The 25,005-nt window shown below is 36.8% G+C and overlaps 1 protein-coding gene across 2 annotated transcripts in view; it reads left to right on the top strand.

The window, feature by feature from the left end:
• Positions 1-24,716, top strand: part of LOC309877524 (uncharacterized protein C4orf50 homolog) — a 35,776-nt gene extending 11,060 nt beyond the window's left edge. Inside the window, exons 6-14 of one of the 2 annotated variants that reach the window (XM_082758925.1) lie at positions 1,531-1,645; positions 2,413-2,546; positions 2,918-5,149; positions 5,842-5,943; positions 7,646-7,792; positions 13,824-13,880; positions 14,327-14,509; positions 22,925-23,167; positions 24,311-24,716. In XM_082758925.1, the coding sequence (XP_082615051.1) occupies positions 1,531-1,645; positions 2,413-2,546; positions 2,918-5,149; positions 5,842-5,943; positions 7,646-7,792; positions 13,824-13,880; positions 14,327-14,509; positions 22,925-23,167; positions 24,311-24,661 (3,564 nt within the window). In that variant the 3' untranslated portion in view covers positions 24,662-24,716. Of the gene's footprint in view, positions 1-1,530; positions 1,646-2,412; positions 2,547-2,917; positions 5,150-5,841; positions 5,944-6,024; positions 6,096-7,645; positions 7,793-13,823; positions 13,881-14,326; positions 14,510-22,924; positions 23,168-24,310 lie in introns of those variants that run through there. The other variant, XM_082758926.1, reaches the window with a different exon arrangement.
• The last annotated feature ends 289 nt before the right edge of the window (positions 24,717-25,005 follow it).

Raw genomic sequence — 25,005 nt, 5'->3', positions numbered from 1 at the left:
CTATGAGATTCCTCACTCAATGTTTTGTTATTCAAATTGCCAAACACATCAATTATTCTTGAAAACTAGGTGAAATTAATCTTATGGAGGGGTGCAGTCACATAAATCTCACTAGAAATGTGACTTTCCAGAATTGGTATTAGGATCTTGTCTTCAGTGTCTTGATTACAGCTTATGCCTGAATGAAAAATGCACAGAAAAGCAGCTTATACCATGTACCTCTGTCTTTATTTATCAGGCAATTTCTAGATGTGAATATCAGGGGGTCACTCAAAGTTTTGATGAAGGAAAGTTAAGAAACACCAAGTGATGCACCTTTCTACAGCTTTCACATGACATTCAAAGCATGGGTTTCGTGCTGTGATGTTCCTGGTGTTCAAGCATTGTATCTTTTACACCTTCTTGTATAACCGTCTTTTGATGGAACCCTTTGTGGGTTCCATCCAAAATAAAGAAAAGATATCTGGGACAAAATAGAGGCAAAGAATGAGTGTGTTTCAAGGAACTAACATTAGTTTCAGTATTACTGAGAAAAAGAAGATTTCTTGGAAGTACTGTGGTTTCCAGTTAAATCATGCCACCCAGTGTCATAACTGGGCATGAATATGGATGAATATAATGCAGAATATGGCTTGGGTTGAAATCAAAATCATTCTCACACAAAATTATTCTGGTAATAGTGTGGAAAATCAAGTGGACTTTGCAGACGCAAAAGGCAGACTTTGAAGTCACTTCCATCTGTATGTAACTGTAAAGCTGCAGCTCAACCCAGAGGGGATGAGATTTTTTCCTGCTGGCATCTGATGTGTGGGAAGACAGAAGTGACTGTGTTGGCTTGGTTTCTGTGCTGTAGTTGTTCTGGCTACAGCCTCAATTATGTCTTTTGTTGATAAATCAAACCTGATTATTCTGTTCACTAAAAATGAGCAGGGTAGATGTGAAATGATCTGCAGTGTATCAAACATTAAGAGTATCTGCTTTGCACCAGAAATTGTCCCAGTATATAAATTCAATCAGAGAGTGAAGATAGATGAGTAGGATATGAAATCTATAATTACAGTATTAACTGTAAAGAAAAATTTGATCTGAACAATTATTCTACTTTTTGTAAAGAACTCTTCCAGTCTAGGAACAATTGTCTTTGTATCCTGCAGTATGCTGGGCAACAAACTATTAGTCTCATTTTCTCTTTGATTAGACTTTCTTTTCTTTATTCGTGGACTTATCAGTTAGACTCTGCCCTGCTAGTGGTCCATCTGTGTGCCAACACATTACATGCTTATTACCCAAATTTCTTCCTTACGTAGTTGTAGTGTATGAAAGGGTGAAGTCTAGTAATCATGACATTTACTGGAAAATGTTGGAATGAGAAAACTGTATGAACTAGCAGCAATTATATATAAAATTAAATAATGGGTCTTTTGAATGTAAATGCTAATAGGAAAAGAAATCTTTATGCCTATTTCTCATATAAGAAACACTGTGTTTTTATGGTCTGCTTTTTATTTGTCTCCTCCTTTTCCCATTAAGAATGGCAACCCAGTCCAGGACGATGTTCAAAATCTGAAATGGGGAGTAATATCAGATACACTGAGAAGCAGAGCTACACAAACTCCAGTTGTACTGCTACATGCCAAAGAGTACGGTATGAAAACAAAATGTAATTTTTGATTACACTTCTGTGCAGCAAAAGTGTAGGTGATTTCATTCATGTGGCATGCATGATTTAGAAGGTAAAAGACCTTCTAAAAACCTCCTAATCTGCAAACTATATCTTGAGAAGGTGAGGGAATGACTGTTCACAGCAATGACGCTAGCATTTAGATATGAGCTTTCCCAAGAAATCCTGGAACTGCCAGAGGCTACAGAGCTGCGGATTTAGGGGACATTTCCCATGTCTAGATGGAAGTATAGTGTTTGGGAATGCCGTATAGCTTTCAGATTTGTTTTTTTAGACCAAACATTACATGAAAGCTCTGATTTTGGCAGGCTAATTCTTCTAACTGAAATTAATGGGAATTTTATGGCAAATTTCAGTTTATGCAAATGCAGACCTGCAAAGAATATTTTAGCCATTAGGTTTAACCTCTAAGTTTAACCTACAAGTTTTCCTTCACCCACTATAATGAGATATATTTTTCCTTTTTAGATGCTTTGAGAACTGTGGGGAACAGCCTCCCAAATATTTCTAAATTTAGAGCTTAATATTTATGTTTTCTTATGAAATATGTTTTCTTGATTAATGTCGTGCTTATCTCCACATCGTAGTTGATATGCACTTTTTCTAGAACAGGTAGTCTTGGGCATACTCTGACTAAAATGCATTCTGTTCAAAATATCTGGTCAGAAGTTTTGGGGTTTGTTTTTCATCTGTGAGTGGCATCACACTTACCCAGTGCTTTACTATAACAGAAACACCAGGACATAGCTTTGATGGACTAAAGCAGATAGAGAAGATATGGGAAGAAATTCTACCAGTTTTGGAACAAAATTCTGGACCCTTTGCAAACATTTCTGAAGAACTTGGTTTATCTGAGATCAAACTGGTAAGAAGAAAAGTTCCTGCTATTCTTGTTATCTTTGTGAGCACAGTGAATCTGTGAATTTTGAGATAAAAAGAAGAGTTGGTGTATTTAAAGTTGGATATAAATGTATCCTGAAATCATCTCTACTAAAGATGTTATTCAAGATGGGTAAAGGTGTGCACTAAGAAAATGATTTGTACCTTCTTATTTGTACCATTATTCTATCTCAAATATTGAGATTGTTTGAAAACTCTTTCTATGGCAATGCTTTTCTCATCTGTCTGTAAATAAGCATGTAATGAATGAAGTGAAAAATGACTTACAATGATATGGAATGATATACTTTGTCTTATATTTTTCAGTATGAAGCATTTCTGGTTTGCTATTACTAGGTCACCCTTGGGACAAAAAAGCCAGGAGGTCTAGAGGATAGTTTCACTTTGTTTAGACATACCCCAAGCTATCCTGCAGCAAGACTGCTTCCACCTTGTTCTGAGAAGTTAACTATTGATGAGATATGTAAGGAAACCAAAGATGAAGAATGCTTTTCTCTCATGAAGGAACAAGCTATTAATCTACCAGCAAAGATATTCCCTGTTTCTGTGGTTGAAACTTTGATGAGGGACAAGCCCTACCTTACCTTGTTAAAACCTGAAAGCTACCACATACCAGCTGTCACAACGGTGAAGAAAATGAGGAGTTTGGATTTCAGTGAGGCAAATACCACTTTTTGCTCTGATGGCCTCTATGTTGTTGCAGAACAAGGTTTTTCTGAAAAAGCTTCTGTAGTTCTTCATGGAAATCCACCTTGCTTTGAGAATGACAATTTCACTTTCTCTCTAGAAAAATGCTGTTTGGAAAAACATCAGCAAAACAAACAAATTCTACCCAAAAATAAATGTAAAAATAAAAGTCTGGATAAAGGTGTTAATGATATAAAGTATCACCAAAGAATCTTTATAAGGAGAGTTAAAGAAGAAGAAATGCAGACTGAGAAAGCCCACGCACAACAAGTTACCTGTGTTTTTGAGGAAAATTCTGAAGTTATGAATAAAACTATGTTGATTTGGCCTGGGAAGCTTGTAATGGACACTAAAGACAAACCAGGTAGCCCAGAAGGTGTCCACAATATATCTGTAGATTTTAAAGACTTACAGAATCATTTCAATGGGAGTCTTGAACTAAAGAAGAAACAAGAAACCCTCTCAGTAACCTGCATCTCTGATGTGACCAGGACATGCAATAGAGGAGACATAATGGAAATGGAAGAGAAAGGAGAGAAACCTCAGAAAACAACTCACCAAATAAAGTCGTCCAGGAATGTTGGACTGAAAGAAAAGAAAGACCAGTCCGTGAAATTACATAAATCAAAAGAGAAGAATTTCTCATGTCAAAAGATGTCTGCTGAAAATGCGCAATATGCATATCCTCAGAAAAGTTTTTGGTCACAGGAAGGGAGTTATCCGCTAAAAATACTGTCTCCTATGCAAAAGAGTTTGCTTATGTGTGTAAGCAAACAGTTCCTGCCAGAAAGCAATTTTTATGAGTATTTCTGTCATCTGTCACCACTGGAAGCGGTTAATGAGCATAATGTGAAAATATATACATTGAAAAAAGCAGTGGCTGCATGTTCTCAGAGAATATTTCTACCGATGCAAGAGAATGAAAATTACTCTAAAAAGGTTAATTTATTACAAGAGGAAAATGAGAGATACGTTCAGAAGATGTGTGCCCTGGAAGAGGAGATGAATGCATATTTTCAATATGCTTTAGAAGTAGATGAAGCTAACATTGCTTCTTTTCAAAATTTACTTAATGAGAATGAAGTTGCTGACATACACAACATATGTAACAACATATCAGAAGAAAATAGGATGAGCCCAAGAACAATTTTTGCCGAAAACTTCTCTAAGAATCTCTCTTATGTTGAAGATAAAAATAGGAATTCTGACAAAGATTCCTTGAGAGTTAAATCAAATCACCTTCCCAAGAGTGTTTTATCCCTTGGTGAAAGGAAAATGAGGTATTTACAGCTGCTGTTAGACTTGAAAGAAGAAAGAAGTAGGTGCTTCATAGAAATAGCTAAATTATTACAAGACAATGAGAACTATGTAGTGAAATATAATGAATTAATACAAGAGAGAGAGAGAAACTTGCACAGAATATCTCTTTTAGAAGATGAAAAAGAAACTTTATTGAGAAGTTTGGCAGAAGTAAAATGTGAACAAGACAAATACCAAGCCTTGGTTTCAGAACTTCAAGAGTGCAAAACCAGCTATTATCAAACTATTTCTGATTTACAGGAGGAAAAATGTGTGCTAAAAAGAACTATAGACAGAATCAAGAAAGAAACTGCAGAACAATTTAATGAATTTCAAAAAGCAAATGCAAACCTTATTTTAGAAAACAACAAATTAAAAGAATTAGTGTCTTCTTTGGGTTTCACCTATGAAGATCTGAGAAAAGAAAAATGCTTGGGAACAAAGGAAAATGTAGTAAACCTAAAAGAAGAAAACAGAAGTAAACAACGTGATCTTAATCCAAAGAAAGTTGAAACATCATGTAGTATAACTCAGACTGAAGAAGAAGGAGTAGACCCCTCCAGCTATTTCCCCAGCAAAGAGGTAAGTAGTACCAATAAGGAATGTTATCGAGCAGGATCTTCTTAAAAAAATACCCTTCGGAAGACAAAGCTTAATTAACTTAGAAATATAGAAGGTATTGTAAGCTGCCATGTGCTGGAGATCTGAGGTGCTGCAGTTAACTTTAAAACAGAAGGCAAAATACCAGAGAGCTGTTTTCTGAATGTTGTGTTAGAGAATTTTAAAGTTCTACAGTGAGCTTCAAAAGTCAAAAATGACACTTGAGTGCATTGGCTCAGGGAACTTTTTGTTTATTTGCTTGCAAGAGTGAAAGCTTCTGGTAGAGTGATTTCCACAAATTTCTGTTGCAGTGGTACATGTTCACTTACTAGTTTTTATTCTGATAGGGTCTATTTTAAATTGTTTTTATTCTTGTGAAATATGTGTAAAGACAAGATCTTTAATTATTCTCAGTTTCTCATCTTTATTTTTCTTCTGCAACCATGAATCTTACACTGCAGTGTAATTCTGTGAAGATTACAATGTTCTAAAAGCAGAATTGTTACTTTATTTGAGAATGATCAACAGGGGAACATTTATCTCTAATATTTTGATTGTATGCAAATATTTGTAGTAATTCAGATAAAATGAAAGTGTATGTTTTTTAGTAAAAATGTGTGCGTGCATCATTGTGTATAGGTGAGAGGAGTCATGTCTTTCTGTTGTGTATCCAGGACAGCACATTTGAAAGCTACAGTATGATGAAAGAGCAAGTGGAAAAGGCAAAAGAGGAACTAAAAATAAAGCAAAAGGAATTGGAAAAATCAAAAAAAGAGGTAACCTCCCACTCTGATGTAATTCTCATGAGAAAATTTGTTTTATATTTTGTTTTCTTACATGGATGTTCTTTCTACAAGTGTTTAATGGTTTTACAAAATGGGGAAGTCTCTGATCTGCAGAACTGAACCGTATCTCTGTGATCTTTCAGGTGAGTGATGCACAGTTATTCATTGCACAGTTATTCATTGTTGGCTGGAATTTCAAGTGAAGGTGCATTCCTTCGGTGGACTTTGAGAGAAGCTGAGTGCTTAATAAAGACACACCAAACAAAAATATCTGCTATAGCCACTTCTGGGCAGAGTGCTTCCTCCCCCTCACTAGAAATGAAGAACAGAAAGCAGCAGAAACACTGAGAATTACGACAAACCTGAATTCAGACTAATTTTTGATTAAGAGGCAAAATGACAAAAACTGATATAGTCAAGTGGTTTTTATACCTAGTGAGAGAGCAAAGCAAGCACCCTGCCTCTTGTCTTGACATCTATGTAGGAAGCACAAAGTCCAACACTACCTACATGGAAATTCTTATTTGGATGGACAGCTAATTCTGTGCCTTTGTACAGCAAATCTGAGGTTTTAATACCAACTGAGGAAGCTTTTTGTGTTGTGCCTTTCCTGATATGTTAGCTTTAACATTCCTGTTTTTATTGAACAATCTCCAGTGCTTGCTTATCTAAGCAGAATGTATTGCTTTATGTCAAGCTTGTATTTATGGAGCTGTTTCACATGGTAACAGGCATAGCTTAGACTGCCTGTGGAATAACACTGGCAATTACAAGTGTTACACTGAATATGTAAAAGAGCAGTAGGATTACACATGGTGGGTGTACAAAATGGATGTCCTTCGACAACCACTGTGTGACTTCCCTGATTTCAGATGAGGCAGATGGAATGAAATGGTGGGTTGATGGCTGACTCCTGACCTTACAGTTTGCTGCAAAGAGATTTATTTTAAAATAATTTATTTTTTTTTTTTATTTTAAAAATTTGATTAACTTGAGTCCTAATCATTTTGTGTATTACTACAACTTCCTCAGTTTATTTAAAAGAATGTGAAGCCTTTGATTCAGAAGGGAGCAGAAATGATGCCTCATATGAGGAAGGGAGCTTGCTGTTAGGCAGCCAGAGTATCTACTGAGTGTTTTTTGTTGTTGTTTTCTGAAATGACAGTTAATGTGTATGAGCAGGGAAAACTCATCTTAGAAGTAATACAAAGGTATCACAAGTCTATAGGCTTCTTTCTTCCACCACAGTATTTTTCATTTTTGACATTTTTCAGGATTTGTTTTACCCCTTGATGATAAAATCTTACTTTCATTTTGCTCTGATGGCTTTCAAAGATATAATCTCTGAAACTGTAAGAACATTCACCTTTGGCACATTATTTTTTTTAAGCTTCATTCAGAGTCATCCAGGTAGCTTCAAATTCAGAAACCAACTTCAATTTTAATCTAGTATACTGCATAACTCCACTTAAATACATTTCTATAGAACTTGATTTAATCTATTTTACTAATTCCTTGTTATAAGATGGTATTTTATGGTATAATTCCATTTATTTAAACCAAATAACAACAATTTAAACCTTGTGACATGAAGATCAGACTCAAGTCCATGGTTGTAAGCCAGTACTGTGAAAAGGTATCACCGATTGACTAACTGCACTCAGTAATTTTGCTTTTTATTTTTTCCTGTTAGGCTCAGAAGTGGTACAGGGAACTTGGCTTTGCTGAAACAAGATATGAAGAAATCAAAACTCGTTTGATACAGGTTCTGTCCGAATTAGACCATCTTAAACAAGAAGCTGGGGACAAAATGCTTCAAAAGCAGCACTGCAAATTAATGGTATGTATGTAAATGGAATCAAGAAAAGCACATTCCTTTGGACAGGACATTCTGGATGATGAGACACCTGTTAATGTTATTGGCAAGAAATTTGAAGCAAGTATAGAGCACCTAGAGACAATGCAGCTGTAAACTCTGAAGTAAGGAGATGTTATGTAAAGTGGATTTTCAAGTGACCTTAACGAAACCACCAAAAGTTGAAGGTGTTTCCGTTGAGTGCTCTTTGCTTTCTGTGCTCTGCAGTTTGAGAATGTTTCTGGTATTGGGCCCATGTTTCTGGTGTTGGGCCACTGCATCATTTTGCCTTCCAGTGCAGAGAACTAGTTTTGGACAAGCAAAAAGAAGCAGTGACGCTGGACATTTTGTGGAGCAACTTCATTTGCAAATGAGCAGGAGGCATGGATTAATGGGGAGTCAAAATCTAACTGGTGTAAGCAGCTCAATCCAGGAAATCTATCACATGGGAGAGAAAAAAAAATAATTAGAAAGTATCTATAACAGAAATTCAGTGTTTTTGCAGTTAATGGAAGCTTTTGGAATTTTCAGGGGGTTCTGTGTCTTGATAAAGTCTTTATTCTCTCCTCTCCACACCCCACACCCCCCCAAATAAAGTGTTTTAATGAAATATTTTTAATTATTGAATAATCTCCTGGAAGCAGCTTTCAAAAAGACCTTTCAGATAGCCTTCAAAATATTTCTCTCCTTCTTGACAGGAGAACTACAAAGATAAAATTTGAAACATACATCAGTTGGAAAAGCAATCTTGTAATAACCTGCAATATTTGCAAATTTAGTTTGAACCTGTTAGATAGATATGGCTTCAGAAAAAAATAAAAACATATTCTGGAACATGTAAGGATTCTGGGCTCAGTTCAGTTGCCTAAATGTCACTGTTTATCCCACTGAAATGCCTTAAGGCATCCTGGCTGAGAGCATAGTTGGCCATCTGCAAGCCCTGTGTACTTTATTTAGGCTTTTACTCCTCACACAATAGGATATTTAGGCAACTGAATTCTGATTGCTAATTGAAAATGAAACACAGACTTTTCGCCTCAGTATGATGTATTGTCATATAACATCTTATAACTTAATAAAATTTATTTCAAGCAAGAATAACCCCCCGAATTGTTGGACGACAAACAGAAGTGTATCATGGGGTTTTGTTTAAGTTAACACGTAAGACTGGTGATCCTTATCCTATTTTCAGTTGGTTGTCATACTACCCAAAAGTGCTTTTCATCCCTCAAAGATCAATTAAAAAATATGGTAAATCACAATAAGCTTTGTTTTTTCCCTCTTCTGAACTTCCTTTTATGCAAGACATCTGTCTGTGATGCTTGAAAGAAGTGAGGATGTGAGCACTCTCAATCTAGAACCCAAGGCTGTACCTCATGCCTTATGTTCTACAGCCTCTATTGCCAGGGATTCTAGTTCTCAGCTGAGACTTCAAAAGACTGTTGTGATATTATACATCACAAATGAAAGCTGAGATAATATACCTCAAAATTACTACTAATGCTTCTTATTTTAGTGGTGTTGCTAACAGGAAAAGTACCATTTAACATGAGAATATTTGGGGAAATTTTCTAGGATGTTGAGGTGGCTTTCTGAACTCTAGCAGTGTAGTAAGAGTTCGGAGAAATCTGTGGGTGAGCATCAAGAGAGCAGTGTACTATTTGCAGCTTTGAAAATGAATTTTGGATGAAATGTACATAGTAAATAAAGTGCCATGTTTCCCTAGTGATCTCCCAACTCGTATCATGGCCTGTAGCCAAAAGGTCATATTTCTTCTAATTTTCAGTTTTGAGACAAGCGCAGCACATAGAGAAGGAATATTTTTTGTTAATGTTTAGGCATCAACTTTAAATGCTAGAGATCTTGTCAGATTTTATAGAATGTAGTGTGTTAAATGCTAAGTTTTGTGTTTAGTTATCCTTCAGTTATTTCCCAGCTGCTGGGTTCTTCACCCTTTTGGAGCTTGACCAATGGTTACTGTTAATTGGGACACCTGAAAGTGACATAAATCTTGTATGCCTCATTTGTGCTTTGAAAAATCCTCTAGTTAGAGAAATCTTCTAGCTAGAGAAATCTTCTAGCAGGCCAGCAAAGTGCAAAAGGAAAGAGGCAACCCTTGCCTGTCTTTAACCTTCAAGCAAATTATTTTTTCCACCTCTTTTCTATTAAGCATCTTCAGTCAGGGAGTGCTTCCATTTTTCATTTAAACTGCTTTTGTTTTGTGTGTGTGTTTGTGTAGGAGAGCAGATGAGGAAAATACCATATCTTAGACTCATTCTCAGGCTTTTGTCACTGCAATGCTGGTTTAATCAATCTTGATGTGTCCAACACTTGCTTTTGTTCTTTTCTCTTAACACAAGAGGGAGCCAACAATTTTGATACAAAGTATGAACGAATTATTAGAATGCTACACATAGAGAACTTGCTTCATTTGGAAGAGTATGAAAATGTCATACTCATGTTTTTATCTGTGTTGCAGTGATGTGTTGCAGCCAGAATGACATGATCTATCAATACAGTTTGCTGTTTTCTGTGAAAGGGTGCTTTTAATATATTCTAGTCACTGAGGGGTTCAAATTCAAAAGCTGGTCAAAAAGCCATGCAGAATTACACTGTGCTGCTTTGGCTGAACACTAGCTCTTCTCTCAGCTGTTTCAGTGTTAATATCCGTGAAAATCAAACCATCTCCTTGCACATTTTCTCAGAAAGTTGCGTGGTTTTAAGGTAGGTCTGACTAGGATTTTTAGCTTAATCACCAAAATGCTTGATCTCTTTAGAATTGCATGTATAATGTTACAGGAAAGCTTGAACAGCTGTGTGTATCAACTCAATATTTATAAAATGTAAGTTCACAACAGTGTTAACATTTTTTGCAAGACTTTCTTCACCCTCTCTTCCTTTTTTTCTCATTCTTAGACTGTACATGTGAATATTTAGCCTGATAGTATCACTTCTAGGAGCTGACATTATGATGCTGACCATAAATCTAAAACTCTCTCACTAATCCTTTCAATCTAAGAGCAAGAAACAAACAAACAAACAAACAAACAAACAAAAAGAAGGGGAAGAAAGAACTTCTGAATTTAATTCCTCCTCCCCCAGTGGTACACTTATTCTGTACCACTATTATTACATTTCAATGTAATTAATATTTTTTAGTATTTTTAATATTTGTACTTAAAATGAGATTAGTTTTATTATTAATCTTCCATAACAAAAATATAACTGCAAGCATGCAATTTGCTCTCTGAGATAAACACATTAAAAACCAAGGAGCATATTATATAGAAGTTAGAGCAGGAGACTGGGGACTTTTGAATTCTATTCTTACTCACTCTGTGACCTTAGGTTAGTCACTTAATCTGCCTGTGCCCCAGTTTCCCCAGGTATGAAATGATTGTAATTCAGTATTTACCTTGAAGGAACTTTGTGGAATCCCAGTCCTACACCTACTCTCAGAGGGGATCGAGAACTCAATGCTCATAAACAATTTTAAGATTACTGCAAGATATGCTACTGTGTTTATGAAGGTTTGAAGTCAGACATTTCATATTAGCTTAAAAAATGAGTTACAGGGTAGGTATGTTGCTTTAAAACTTGATTGAGAATATTATTATAATTTTCTACAGCTAATTTGAAAATCTGTGTATTTGTTCTCTAGCCTGTATACAACGTGAAAGATGTCCAGGAAATAGAGGAGAATAAAATAGCCAATAAAAGATTACAGCAGCAAGTGCTGACCTTGAAAGCCCAGCTCAGGGACCAGGCTGCATTACAAAATCAGTTTCGGGGCTTGCAAAATGAAGTGGAATTCCTTCAGACTCAGCTATGTGAAAAGGTACAGGAAAGCTGTTGCCTGTGCAGTTGAAAGGGCAAACTGATGTGAGCTTAGACTTCAGATTCCACCTCGTCTCAAAACAGAGAACCAAAATCACAATCTTTCCTGGCAATGTGTCTGGGGATAATTAAATGGTTTACAGACATATAAAAGTAACCCTTACTTCAGAGAAATAGGGCAAAGATATAAACTGTCTGGGTGGTCAACATTATGGGAAGATGATAGTCCATAATAAAAGTTGCCACCAGTCTCTGCTCTAATCCCCATAGCATAATGCAAGCAAAGTAGTGCTGAAATTTTTTTTACAGAGCCACCTTCTTGGCTTAAATTGTCAGGATTTTTAACATTCCCGGCTCTCTTGTTGCACTGTATCAGACCAGGAGATAAACTGAGCTAGGGGTAGAATTTTAATAGAATTTTTGTAGCTTTTTTTTTTTTTATAGATCCATCTCTTAGTGTTGCACACTATGAAATTTCATTAACTCATTTTCGTTTTGGTGTGTGTTGTAGTGTTTATTTGTTTATTTTACTGGCATGGTAAAAGAGAGCCTCCATATACATGCAAGAATGCTTACATTAGCAGTTTTTACACATGTGCATTGTATTTCACCTGGCAAACCAGGGCAGGTACTCTCATTAACATTTGTAGAGCTGCTGCCTTAAAGTCAAACTGCTCTCAGTGTGACTGCAACAGCTGAGCACCTAGGTGGAAATTAATTCCTATTAAGGCTTTGTTTCCTTAGATTTTATTTTCCATTTCTTTGGAACTAATTTTTTAAAAGAGATGATTGCTATGATATGAGCCAAATTGGAATTGCCCATTGTGCTCTGAAACAGCTAGCAAATGGAGCAAATGGCATTTTCTCAATAGCACACTACACAATGAACAGAACATTCTTCTCCCCTCTCTTTTCTCTGAAATATTGGAGACAGAGAATTTTATTCTTCCTGCAGAGTACGAGCTTCATCATCCTTCCTCCACAATAAATCCACTGCCTTGTCATGTGCTGTGATTTACTTTAACCAGCCCTCTGTGGAGGCCTAGTGGCTTCTCCCAGGAGTTGATTAGGCTGCCTCTTAACGGAGTAGTGTTGGTAAAATGAATTTGCTTTATAGTGTCTGCTGCCTGCATTGATGGATGTTGCATATGGTAGGTGAGCAAAGGGTGAGACGTGCTATCCACATAAATGGGCAGCTCTTAATTGTCCTGTAGGATCAACAAAGCATTTTGTTCTGTGCCTAATCAAAATTTTAATGTTACTAGTGAAGGGACCTACTGCCAGCTTTTTCTTTGTTCCCTCAGAGCTAGTGCAATGCAAAGACATGTCTCTTCTATCCTGCATACTATGTTCCTTCCCTAGCTTGCTATTTTTTGGCAGAGGACCATGTGACCTCTTTCAGCATAACTGAGTTCTTATAAAGGGAGTCTTTTTCTTCCTGGACGCATGTGATATATTTATTGCAGGCTTTATAGAAATACAAATTCTCAAGCAAAATGAATGCAAAGGAATCTGTACTTTATTGCCAAATAATACTGTATTGATTTATAATAGAAATAGATTTGACCTGGCAGAACACTACATTTCTGCATAATTAGAAAACAGTTTTCCCATGAATAATAAACATTTTACTCATACAGAGCAGGTCATCTGGCTCACCTCATAGTAGTGAAAATGTATCAATCATGTCAGAGTAGAAAGTTGTTGATGTTCACATTTCAAAACCTGCCGTGGAATGCACATGCAGAAAATTCTCCTGTGTTTCTTGCATTCTACAAGATAATTCAAACAAGAAAAGGGAGAACTTTTCCCCAAAAGAGTATTTTGGAAGATTCACGGTCCAAATGGGAGTATTAATGCATAATGAATGTTACCAAGCCTTTAATGTGATTCTGCTGTGATGAAATATCCCCAGTGTTATCGGGCTACATCTAAAAAGCATACAAAAGCACTTGGTAATACGTAAGCCCAACATCAATGCTAGGGCACTGTTTCAGTGCCAGAGCTTATCAATGTACAAACAACTTACACTGCTTCATGGTGTTTGTGATACAGGGTCACACAGCTATGTGAAGTGTATGCCTTGAAAGTCAGGTCTAAAACAAATATTAACAAATTGCTGCAATATTTTAAAGTGATTTTTGAATAAGTTAATAAATTATGTTTTTCAACTTTTCAGACAAAAGAACTTCAGAAGAGAAAGTCTGATATGAAGCTGATGCTAGCTCCTCTGAAGGTAGTGTGTGTTCCCTGAGACTGAAGCAGGGCCTCCACAAAGGGGTATCCCTGTGTTTACAGACTTGCTTTATTTTTCAGTGTATCATAGCCATTCTGTGTGTGTATGCCTGCTTTTGCAGCTGCTCCTGACTTAGCTGCTTGCTCCTGGGCTTTTAGGCAAGGGTTGGTTGACATTATTGCTAAGGGATAATTATTGCTAATTATTGCTATTATTGTTCAGTTTGGGAAAGTGGGTCTTCACAGATGGAAAAGTGGACGCTTCTTTCCAGTTTATGTGTGTGTGCCCCTCTGCTGCAGGGTGCAGAAGCACCTAAAAGTCCTAGAAGCATAGGGCTGCCATGTACAGCTTTGGGTCACAATGTGTGGAATTTCATCAGACACAAAATACAATCTTAAGGTCTCAGCAGCAAGAGAGATCAATGTGTGTGTGTTCATGATGTGCAGGCAAAGTTGGCTTGCCTCACACAAAAATGCCAAGAAAGGAACAGCTTCATTACCAGGATGCATGGCGAATTTCACCAGCGAGGATTTAAGAACTCTGCATTTGACGAAGAGGTGAAACGCCTGGTGAACGACATGGCCTTGACAGAGTACGCAGCCACTTTTACACCAACATGTGATCAAGAGGTTAGTGTTTGTATGTCCTTGTAGGATCCTCTGGTTTCAGCTTCTGTATTAAGTCAGCGTTTTTTTTAAAGTGTTCAGTGAGACTCAGTGTATAGTTATAAAATATATCTGGGCACCTAATATAAATATTGCTTCAGGCAAGTCAGTGGAGTTGGCTGGTTTACTGCAGTTTTGGTTGGGGTTTAATTATTCTGGAGCTTATCACCAAGTATGTCTGTGCACATTGCAAAAACACTTACCTAATACTTAGACAAAATACCAAGCCTAGTGGATAATACAGCATATATGATACAATTTGACCTTAAATATTTTTTTTTTGCATTTTCTTCCTGCACAATGCTTCATTCCAGATTTCTGAAGGAATCAAAAGAAAAAGAAATGGCAGTGTGGTTGCAGGGTGGGACTGGATTTTGTATCTGGCTGTGTCCACTTTGAGCATGTCAAGTCTGGTTTCCCTACTGTCTTGCCCAAGCTCACACTGAGAATGAATGTTTTGTGTGTCAGGAATTAATAACTCATCTGTCAGAAAGGGAGATAATACTTCACTGCCTTCAGACATTTTCTCAGACATTGCTGTGATGAATGATCATAGAGTAAAGCTTCCCAATAAACAAAACATCAAAATACTGTGCACATTCACACTGTCTTCCTGAATGTCTAATTATTACAAAATATAACAACTTTACCAAGACAGAATTAGACTGAATCTATATCCTGATGGCCCATAAGTTCATCTGGGATGTAGGAGCACTGGATACAATTTCCTGCTCCAAAAGACATTTAGCTGTTCTCTAAGTGGAGCAGAAATCTCTCTCCATAGCACCCAGCACTGTAGTGGCCGGAGGTCCCACCTGGTCTCAGGGAGGTGGGGATTTGTGCCTGATTTCTGGATCATACAGACAACAGGCTGACTCTTGCTGGCACCCTGATGCTGAGCTTCAGACCATCCTGGGTCCAGCTGCTTCAGCTGGCTGTGGTAAGTAATTCCATGTGTAATAGCGGAAACCCTTCCTGCCAAGGCAGATCTGCATGTTCCCATGAAAAATTTAGACTTCTGTGAATTCAGTTGTCCAATAGAAAACATTTTAGTAAGACAATTTCCAAGTGACACTGCTGCTAGTTTAATAAGTAGTGGCTGTAATCACAAAGAGAGAATGTTTCATATTCATGTGATATATTCCTTTGGTTTTCAAAATCTTGTACTGAATTCTGCCGACATATTGTAAACCGAATTGACCTTTCATCTCTGAGAATTACTTTTTGCATTTCAACTCATATTCTTGCTGAAATTCACATCTAAGATTCCCAGCTTCTACTGACGTAAAACTCCTTTGAAAGCTCATTCCCTTCCTTCCCCTGAGATTTTTACTTCTAAATCATTACTAACATTTGAATGCTTCTAGAGAAAACTTGGTGGACAGATGCATTTTTTTTCCTTCTTAAAATAAAAATTTGCAATTGGCTTTATTCATTTCTGGACCCAGTGACAAGCAGAAGTCTGTTGCACATTGGCAGCAGACTTGCCTGTTTTAGCTTACTGAAGAATTTCATCTGAATGTATGCAGTGATGCATGGAGCCATTTGAAGGGAAGGGGACTCTGGCTTCAAATCAGTGCCTGGTCTTGTGTAGTGCAGTAAAAAATTCTGTGCTGGGTTGTCAGGAAAATGTATTTTAAAGTTATTTTCAGAACTCTTCCTCCCACCACCACCCCCTGCCCACTGTGTTGGAATTACATTTAGACGGTACAGATTTGCCCTAACTGTGTGCTAGGAAGCTCCAGCTCCAGTGGAAGGCTTATGGGCATCCACAAGTTACTCATGTTTAAAAAAAACCACTAACCTAGTTCTTTTCTTATTCAGGGCACAACTGATAATCAGGTATTCCCTACTGTTTGCCAGAAGTATTTTCTTCCTAATACCCATCCCAATTAAAATAGTTAAACACTAAGGCAGTGTGATGCAAAACCAATCATTGTCAGAGATGTGCTTCACTTTCAGTGTTGGAAACTGTGTTCTCAGACACTGTAAATCACTGTTGTCCCACTGGCTCCATCCTGCTGATTTACACTAACTGAATATTTCAAATCAGTTTGGTTCAGCAGACCAGCACTCATGCTGAGTTTTGTTGTTCTTGATTATTGTCGCAGCTCAATGTTGCATTCAAATGTTTTTGAGTGAGAACTAAAATGTTCTTGAATCATGTAGTGTTCCTTATTGGTCCAACAGTATACTTTTTGCTGACACCACATATACATTGTAGTAAAATGTTTAAGAAGGAAAAACAATTTTCCTTCTCTTAATATACTTTTCAAGTCCCTGCAAAGAGGAGTAGATTTTGAATGACTTTTTCTCACCATAAAACTGTGCACTATTAAATCCCTTCGTTAGTAATTTAGTTTAATTTAGTAATTTAGTGTAATCAGTATAATTTTATTTTAGTTCATCATAATAAACATGTAAGATTACACTGAAGGTTTTATTTCCGTTCTTTTTCATGCAGAGGAAACCCCTATATAAGTCTACTGAAAGTGACGATTGTGTGCAGGATGATGAAGAAAAGGTTCATCATTCCTGTCTCCTGGTTTTGAAAAAAAATAACCTCTTGGGAAGCCATAGGAATGGCAATCTATATCTAATATGGATTTGAAACTTTAGGAGTCATGAAGAAGTTAACTGCAGTGATTTCTAGACTTTGTGATATACTCTCCTTTTAAAAGTCTCAAATTGAGAAACCATTTGAGCCCCTTGTAGTGGACCAGTAATAAATGTAAGGATCACTTTCATGATCTTTTAAATGCTTATTTTTATTTTTTTTTTTCAGTTGGAAGGGACCTGTCCTCATCTTTGTTTTCTTGTTGTTACAGGATTAATTCATGGACATTATTAATAGTTATTGTTTCTCTGCAGTTCCCAATGAGAAGTACACAGGGCAGCTTTCATCGGCTTAGGATAGATATGCATGCTCACTGGACAGCTGATAAAAAGGACTGGGCTTTGCAACAGCTGGTTTACTTAGATTGGTAACAGTGGAAAGGAAGAGAAGATACTTCAGATAACTAACAGGAAATGTGAAAGAGGAGCTTCCATTTTTTTCTGAAATTAGGTGTCTACTTGTGGTTTCTGAAATAGGCTTTACCCACTCTGACTATTTTGAATATGAGGCTGTGTCCACACTGCTTTTGATATATTGCAGAACCACAAAGAGGAGCAAGAGAGCTTGACTCACCCTTCACATGAGCTCATCCCAGTCTGTGCAGCTGTGTGGTATTTTTAGGCCTTTTCTCTCTTTTCAGGGTGCACATGGAGAAACAGGAGTATGTTCAATTTTTTCCCGCAGATGTCTGAGCCAACCAGTCCTGGTTTTATGTCAACAGTCTCTGTCCAGATGACTGATGGCTGTAATGGATAATGCTGCTGTACTCATTCACTTTGTTTTCTCTTGCACTGGAAGCCTTTGATTTGATGATGTATTTTTTATATTCTTCCAATAGTGGATATGAAACCATTGCGGCTGTTTCTCAGATCTGAGAGGGAATTTGCGCAAGGAATGTAAGGATAAATGGTAGTGCTTTTTATTGCTTTTCATGGAATCATCTTAAACCTCATGTATGGAAAGCTCCAAGTAGAGAATGTGTCCAGTGGAGTGAATTATTTGTTTTACAGAATAAGGAATACATGTGCAGAACAGTGTAGCTTTATTGTCTTTGCATCAAAGGATTTCTTCTGAGATACTTTTCAGTAGAACAATGCTTTGTTGTTTTTTGTTTTGTTTTGTTTTGTTTTCTCTACACATTTCTTTGCAAGAAAGCACTTACTGATTTTCTGTGAATCATGTTTGAAGGAAACAGGCCTGAAATAACATTCTCTCATCGTAAAATGATTTGTGTGTTGCTGTTAAGATCAGAAGCTTTTCTGACACTGAGGGTGAGATACATTTGATGTGTGTACTTCAGACAGTTACATCTGTGGTAGTTTCTCTTCTTCTTTCCATGGTTAGTAAAGAGAAACAGGAACTAACAAGGAGTTACCCTTCTCATTTTAGGTATCTGCTTTAGATAACTTGAGAAGAGTCTAAGTGACTTTCTCTTCATTGTAACAGGAGTCAGCAAGAGATGTACTTTAGTCAGGTGAATCCCACTCTTAGAGTAGAAAACCAGTTTAACTCAGGGGTTACAGTCTTTTGGGGAAAATGCTGATCAAGACCAATGGACCTTTACAGACAAAGTTTTTCACAAGAAAAAGCTTCTTTTTCTGGTGTTACAGAGAATGTGACCTGAATCAATTGGAATTCCAAGGAGATGGAAGAACAAGGATGGTGGTTATTATTTAGTCTTTTTTTGTTGTTTTTAAAGAAGGGTAAAATCCATTGCTGAAATATGTTATACTTGACCTTCAGAAAAAAAAATAAAATCTGAAGAGTATAAAATATAGATTAAAAACATTTAAGAGCAGCCTGTCCTTTCCAGAGAAATAACAAATAAAGGAGTTCAACTATTATGTAAATGAATGTTCTTAGAGAAGGAATCTCAAGAATTTTTAGTGGCTGAGGAGTTGATACATACTCAAGGTTAGTGCCATTTAAAAGTAAAATTGGATTTATCTGACAAAGATTTAGACCTGTTTCCTGACTGCATACATAAAAGAGATATTTTAGCAATGAGTTTTGCTCTAATACATCGGCAACAGTGGGAGTTTGTCTAGAATAGTAAATGCAAGAAGACTAATATCCACGATTAAAAAGAAATAAAATAACTTTGAAAATGAACCCTCCTCATAAATACCAGAATTTATATTAAGTTAAAATGTTCAATTAAAATTATCCAGAGAAATTAAAACTTTTTATTCTTATCTATGAAGCCATTATCTTTTCAATTTTGTAATGGGGTGAAGGGTAGTATTTTTTGGTTTTAATATTGATCCTTTCAAGAATTTGAAGGGTAAACTTGTACGCTGCTAACTTTGGTGGAATATCACAATACTTTTATTTCTACCTAGGTGGGGGAATTTGTGGAAATTTTACAAGAAAGGAAAAACAAAAATCAAAGGAAAATAGAATTAATACTGTAAAAAGGTAAAGTGTGATAATTAGGTATTGGAAGAAATTCACACCTGGACATTGAGACAAAACGCAGGAATTTTTGTGTTCATAAATAAAAATATACTCAGCTCTGGTGAGGCCGCACCTCAAGTACCATGTTCAGTTTTGGGGCCCTCACTACAAGAAAGACATCAAGGCCTTCGAACGTGTCCAGAGAATAGCTATGAAGCTGGTGAAGGGCCTGGAACACAAGTCCTGTGAGGAGCGGCTGAAGGAGCTGGGGTTGTTTAGTTTGGAGAAGAGGAGGCTCAGGGGAGGCCTTATTGCTCTCTACAACTACCTAAAAGGAAGGTATGGGGAGCTGAGGGTCAGCCTAGATAACTAGTGATAGGACCAGAGGTAATGGCCTCAAGCTGCAATAGGAGAGGTTCAAGTTGGAAATTAGGAGACATTTCTTCTCAGAATGAGCAGTCAGGGTTGGGACGGGTTGCCCAGGTAGGCAGTGGAGTCACCATCTCTGGGGGAATTTAAGGAAAGGTTGGACGTGGTGCTTAGGGACATGGTTTAGTGGGTGATACTGGTAGTAGGATGATGGTTGAACCAGATGATCTTGGAGGTCTTTTCCAACCCTAATGATTCTATGATTCTATGTAAATGCTGGGCCACATCTATAATGCTATAGAAAATCTGACTTTTAGTGTTTCACAAAGTCTTATGAAATGCTGAAGAAGTGTGTTTTGGGGAGAATCATACCAGCTTTCGTATACAGCTAAAACCACTCACCACGGTTTGCATTAACTTACATTTCTGCTGAGTTTTGCTATATCAGCTGCAGCAGAATTGAGCAATCCTGGAACACAAAAGAGTTGGTGGGTTGAATAATTGAAGGAAATAGAAGGAAAGACCCTTCAATTACCTTTTTTTTTTTTTTTTTTTTTTTTTCTTTTTTTTTTTTTTTTTTTCCCTAGCAATATCTACCAGTATCCCAGCTTTGATTTGGTGCTGTTTTTTCCTGGTATCTTTGCCAGCAATACTGCCTACTGAGGAGGACAGTGATTTGCCTTTGCACGGGTCATTGAATTCCAGAACTTGTGCTGCTCCTGGTGATTCTCATCTATCACTAGGGATGCCTCTAACTGTGCTTCCTGCAGTGAGGAAATTCTCATCAAATAATTTTAGATCCAATCTCTTCATGCCTCAGAACATTTCAGGGCTGCCCTTTGTAACCCCTCCATTGCTTTCAGCAAAGGCAGCATTTTTTTGTGAGTGCTGGAGACAGTCACTGTTTTCATAACCTTGGTTAGAAACCAAGGACTTCAGAAGCTGCCTTTGGCTTCAGTGTTTATAGGCAACCATCCAAATGTATAGCTTTTGATTTCCAACTGATCTATAGCTGTGGTGCTCAGATATGATTGGGTATTCATACCACCTTATCTAAATAAACACTATCCAGATCACAGACTCCCTCTGTAGATGGAGAAAGCAAGTCCCCTAGGGAGGAGCACCCATCCACCTTATGTGCCCAAAGTTGTTCCATATGAGTACTCCTTCAGTTCCCAAATGTCACTGTCTTGTTCTCTGTTCAGTCTGAAGTAAATGAGCCAGGTGGTAGCTGCCACCAAGAAGCAATGTCTCAGCTGGCTGAACATATTTGAGTTGGGCATTTTAACGGGACCAATGGCCAGAATTCAGCAGTGTTGGTTCCCACCTCTCATGATGGGGAGCCAAGAACAGAAGGAGGAATGGGATCAAAGTCAGTGTCCATCACTCGTGTTTATCGTTCACATTCTATCACATCCTGGGGATGTGATATCCTGGGGATATTATTATTATTATGGTGTATTATCCTGGTGAAAGGTCTTTCCTGCAGCACCCTCCTGACAGTATGAGCTATCTGTCAGCATGTTGGTGTATTTAAGAATTATAAGACACATACTCCAAGAAGCCCAACAGCTTTGAGTGTTGCTTTGCAAGCAGGAGATTAAAGTAATGAGCTTTCTCATGTGAAGCTAGGTTGTACCCTGCAGGGATTCAGGCTCTAAGGCTATGAACAGTAAAGCATCGCTGATATCTGTGTGGTCTCTCCCTGGCCTTGGAGCTGCTCTTGAAGTGCTTGCAAGCTGTGCGTTTCTCAGAAAGCTCCATGGTGATCACTTCTGCAAGATGGTGAAACTTTCGTTGGCAATGGCAACAGTTCACGCACCATACATTCTCCTTTAAACCTTCATAGCCTTTTAATATGGTGGATCAGCTTGTCAATACATGTAAATGCTCATTTTTGGGGGGGTCATGTCAGAGCAATCTTACAACACTGCAACATTTCAGAACCCTTTGTGTTTTGTTTTGTTTTGTTTTTCAATGTAGCTAATGCTCATTTAAAGATAAACGGAGGAAAAACAATGCATTGTTTTAAGTAAAATGTGTTTTATCTTAAATAACCATTTCTGATCTGGGATATTTATATTTTCATTTCTGGAGCTTTTGCAAGAGGACTAATGACAATGAGGTGATAACTTCATTGTGTAAGCAGATGTTTTAATTTTGGAAATAATTAAAGCAACAACAAAGGATGAAAAAATGCTATCAATCTTAAATTCATTGTGCAACTGCAAGAAGAAAATGTAGCATTAATCCTGCTGCTTTAATAAATTTGTATTTGGATGATGAAATTCTACTGACCTGTGGTAGTCATTTATTTTCAGTGAGATCTTCTCTTCCTGTTTCCAACTATTATGAAAATGTGCATAATTAAATTTCTCTCTAAATGTAGCTTCAGTTCAGTGAAGAGGATATTCAGGAGGGATGATCTGGAAGCTTTGTTGTGGTGTTAGTCAATCTGGTCATGCAATGAAATCAATTCAATTAGGAAAATTTTAATTCAGAATATGGGAATCTGTGGAAGAGTTTTTGTAATTGAACTAATATAGTCTAAAAATCCATTATGCTTAACTGTCTTGAGCATTCTTAGGTAGACAAACCTGAATTTGTTGTGGAGTTAGAGATTATACAAAATAAATACAATTTTAAGATTCTTCAAGAGGAAACATGCAATCATGCAATTAAAAAACTATCGTATTCATTTATTTATTTTAATAGTTTTTCTTAATATCCATATGCAAATTTGGAATTTGTAGTTCTTGGAGAAAACTTGAGAAATGTAGGATTACATTTTAAATGGATACAAGAATGTTTCACAGTTAAGATAATTGGTAAACTATTTTTTTTTCTTATTCCAGTAAATATGACTTCTTTACATTTAATTTCTGTGAATGTTTACATAGATTTATTAATCTAGGCAGATTCTACTAATTCAAAACACACAGTGTTGGAAAACTTCATCTACTCTAAATTTCTAAAAATGGTACTTTTTATTGTAGATGCTGCCTTCTTCCACAGACATTTCAGAGACTAGGGGACAGTCAGAGGATCACGAGACATATGTCAGAGTGAACAGGACGACAGGGTCAAAACCTGCAAACTCTCTGCGAGAGGTGGATGGTATACACAGTGCTCACATCACTCCAAATGTGTATGCCAGTTCTCCTAAAAAATTAAGAAGTCCAGAGAAGATCATAGCCTTGCTTTGGGAGCTAAGACAAAACCATTGCAAAAATTGCCAGGTCAGTAAAATTTGTTTTCATCATTTTTAGTTTAGTGAAATCTACTTTTCTTGGCTGTCCTTTTTTAGATCACATAAATATTTGAATGATCATTTCCAGAGATGCACATTTTATTGTTAGTTTAAACAAGCTGAAGATAAGATGTACTTAATGTTTTTCATTATGCTTTTTCTTCCCCATTGTGTAAGAATGGTTTGGGGCATGTAAAACAATTAAAAGTTGTTGTTTTAATCATTGTATACTCTTGGTGAGATTGTCTCTGAAAATTGTTGGATTTTTTTTTTTTTCGAAATAGTTATCATGTTGATCCTGTCCTACCTTTTTTTTTCCCCCTCCATTTTTTTTTTCAGTGATCCAATTATTCCTATGCCCCGAAGCTCTTTATAGTAATTTCCATTAACTGCAGGAATCCTGTTAAGACCAGAGTTGATCAATTGCAATTGCATTTGTGACAGTCTGCTGCTAACTAAACTTGCAGGAGATTTCACCCTTTCTAAGACAACATAACCTCTCCATAATTTTATGGAAACAAAATTCAGATATGCAATTACCAGAGCCAGTTAACTAGTGTAGTTACAAATATTGATCTAATGAATTTTCTTTATAATCTCAGGTTAAAATAAAAGGAATAAAACAAATAAAAACATTGTTTTTGCTTTTGACAAGAATAACTGAAAATAATAAAAAAAAAAAATGATGCAAGACACTGATGTCTCTTTGTAGTTAAGAAACTAGAACAAAATGTTGACTCAGAATTCTGATAACATATGGGATCCTTAAATTATTTATTCCAGGGGTTTATGTGATAATTCAAGCTGCTTTCCTGGTCATCTTCTTTATCACAGTCATATATAAAAATGATTGGTAAAAATATTGTAATAGAGGAGAATTAGTAGAGAGAGTAAACTGCAAACAGCTCTTTGATGACTCTGCTCTTTGTTAATTCATTGATTATTTATATACATATATATACATACCATGTGTGCTTTAATTAAAACCCAGGGAGAGCATGACACAGACCTATTGTACAATTAAATGGGAAGCAATGGCTGAAATCAGCCACAATGCCTGGAGTGACCTGTTTCCATGTAAGGTGCAGAAACACACTGGGACCAAGGTTTTCTTCTCTTCATTGCTCCTCAGATACCTTCAGCTGATCCCTCCAATGCGAACCTGACAGGTGACTGCAACCTGCCCATGATCCAGGAGGAAACCCCTTGGCCTCCGTTCTCAAAGATGAAGGAGACACTGGAGCATTCAGAGCATGGTGCTTCCTGGGCCATGAAAGGGAGGGACCGCTTGTCCGAATGGGATGATGTATTTTGGGGTCAAATAGGAAATCCGCATGCAGGTGCTATTCCCCAGGGAATGAAACAGAAAAATGTCATTACGAATAATGCATGGCTCTCTAGAGATAAAACAGATGGCTCAACCTCAGCTACTGCAGCAAAAAGCTATTTGTCAGACATGTTGTCAGCAAGTAATAAAGGTTGAAATCCTGTGGGGAGAAATCAGCTGCATGGGAAAGAATATAAACCTCAGAAGTAAAACCAGGTAAAGCATCTTAGCAATGTGATTTTTATTTATTTATTTATTTGTACATACATTTTCTATGTATGTATAAAAAGAACTAATTTTATAAAACAAAAATGTTTTACTAGTTAGCATGGCCTAGTAACCTGTTTGAGATGACTGCAAAATTGCATAACTGCATACCACTTGTTTATGATTTACTTTTCCTTTAAATGACACTGTGAAACAATCTATTAAATCACATTTGATTTTATGGATAACCCATTTCTTCAGCCTGCAGTAGAAAGTTCTGAAAAAACATCTAG

This window comes from Aythya marila, assembly GCF_965140915.1.
Source record: "Aythya marila genome assembly, chromosome: 4".
Classification (NCBI taxonomy): Eukaryota; Metazoa; Chordata; class Aves; order Anseriformes; family Anatidae; genus Aythya; species Aythya marila.
This window is presented reverse-complemented; position numbering and strand designations above follow the sequence as displayed.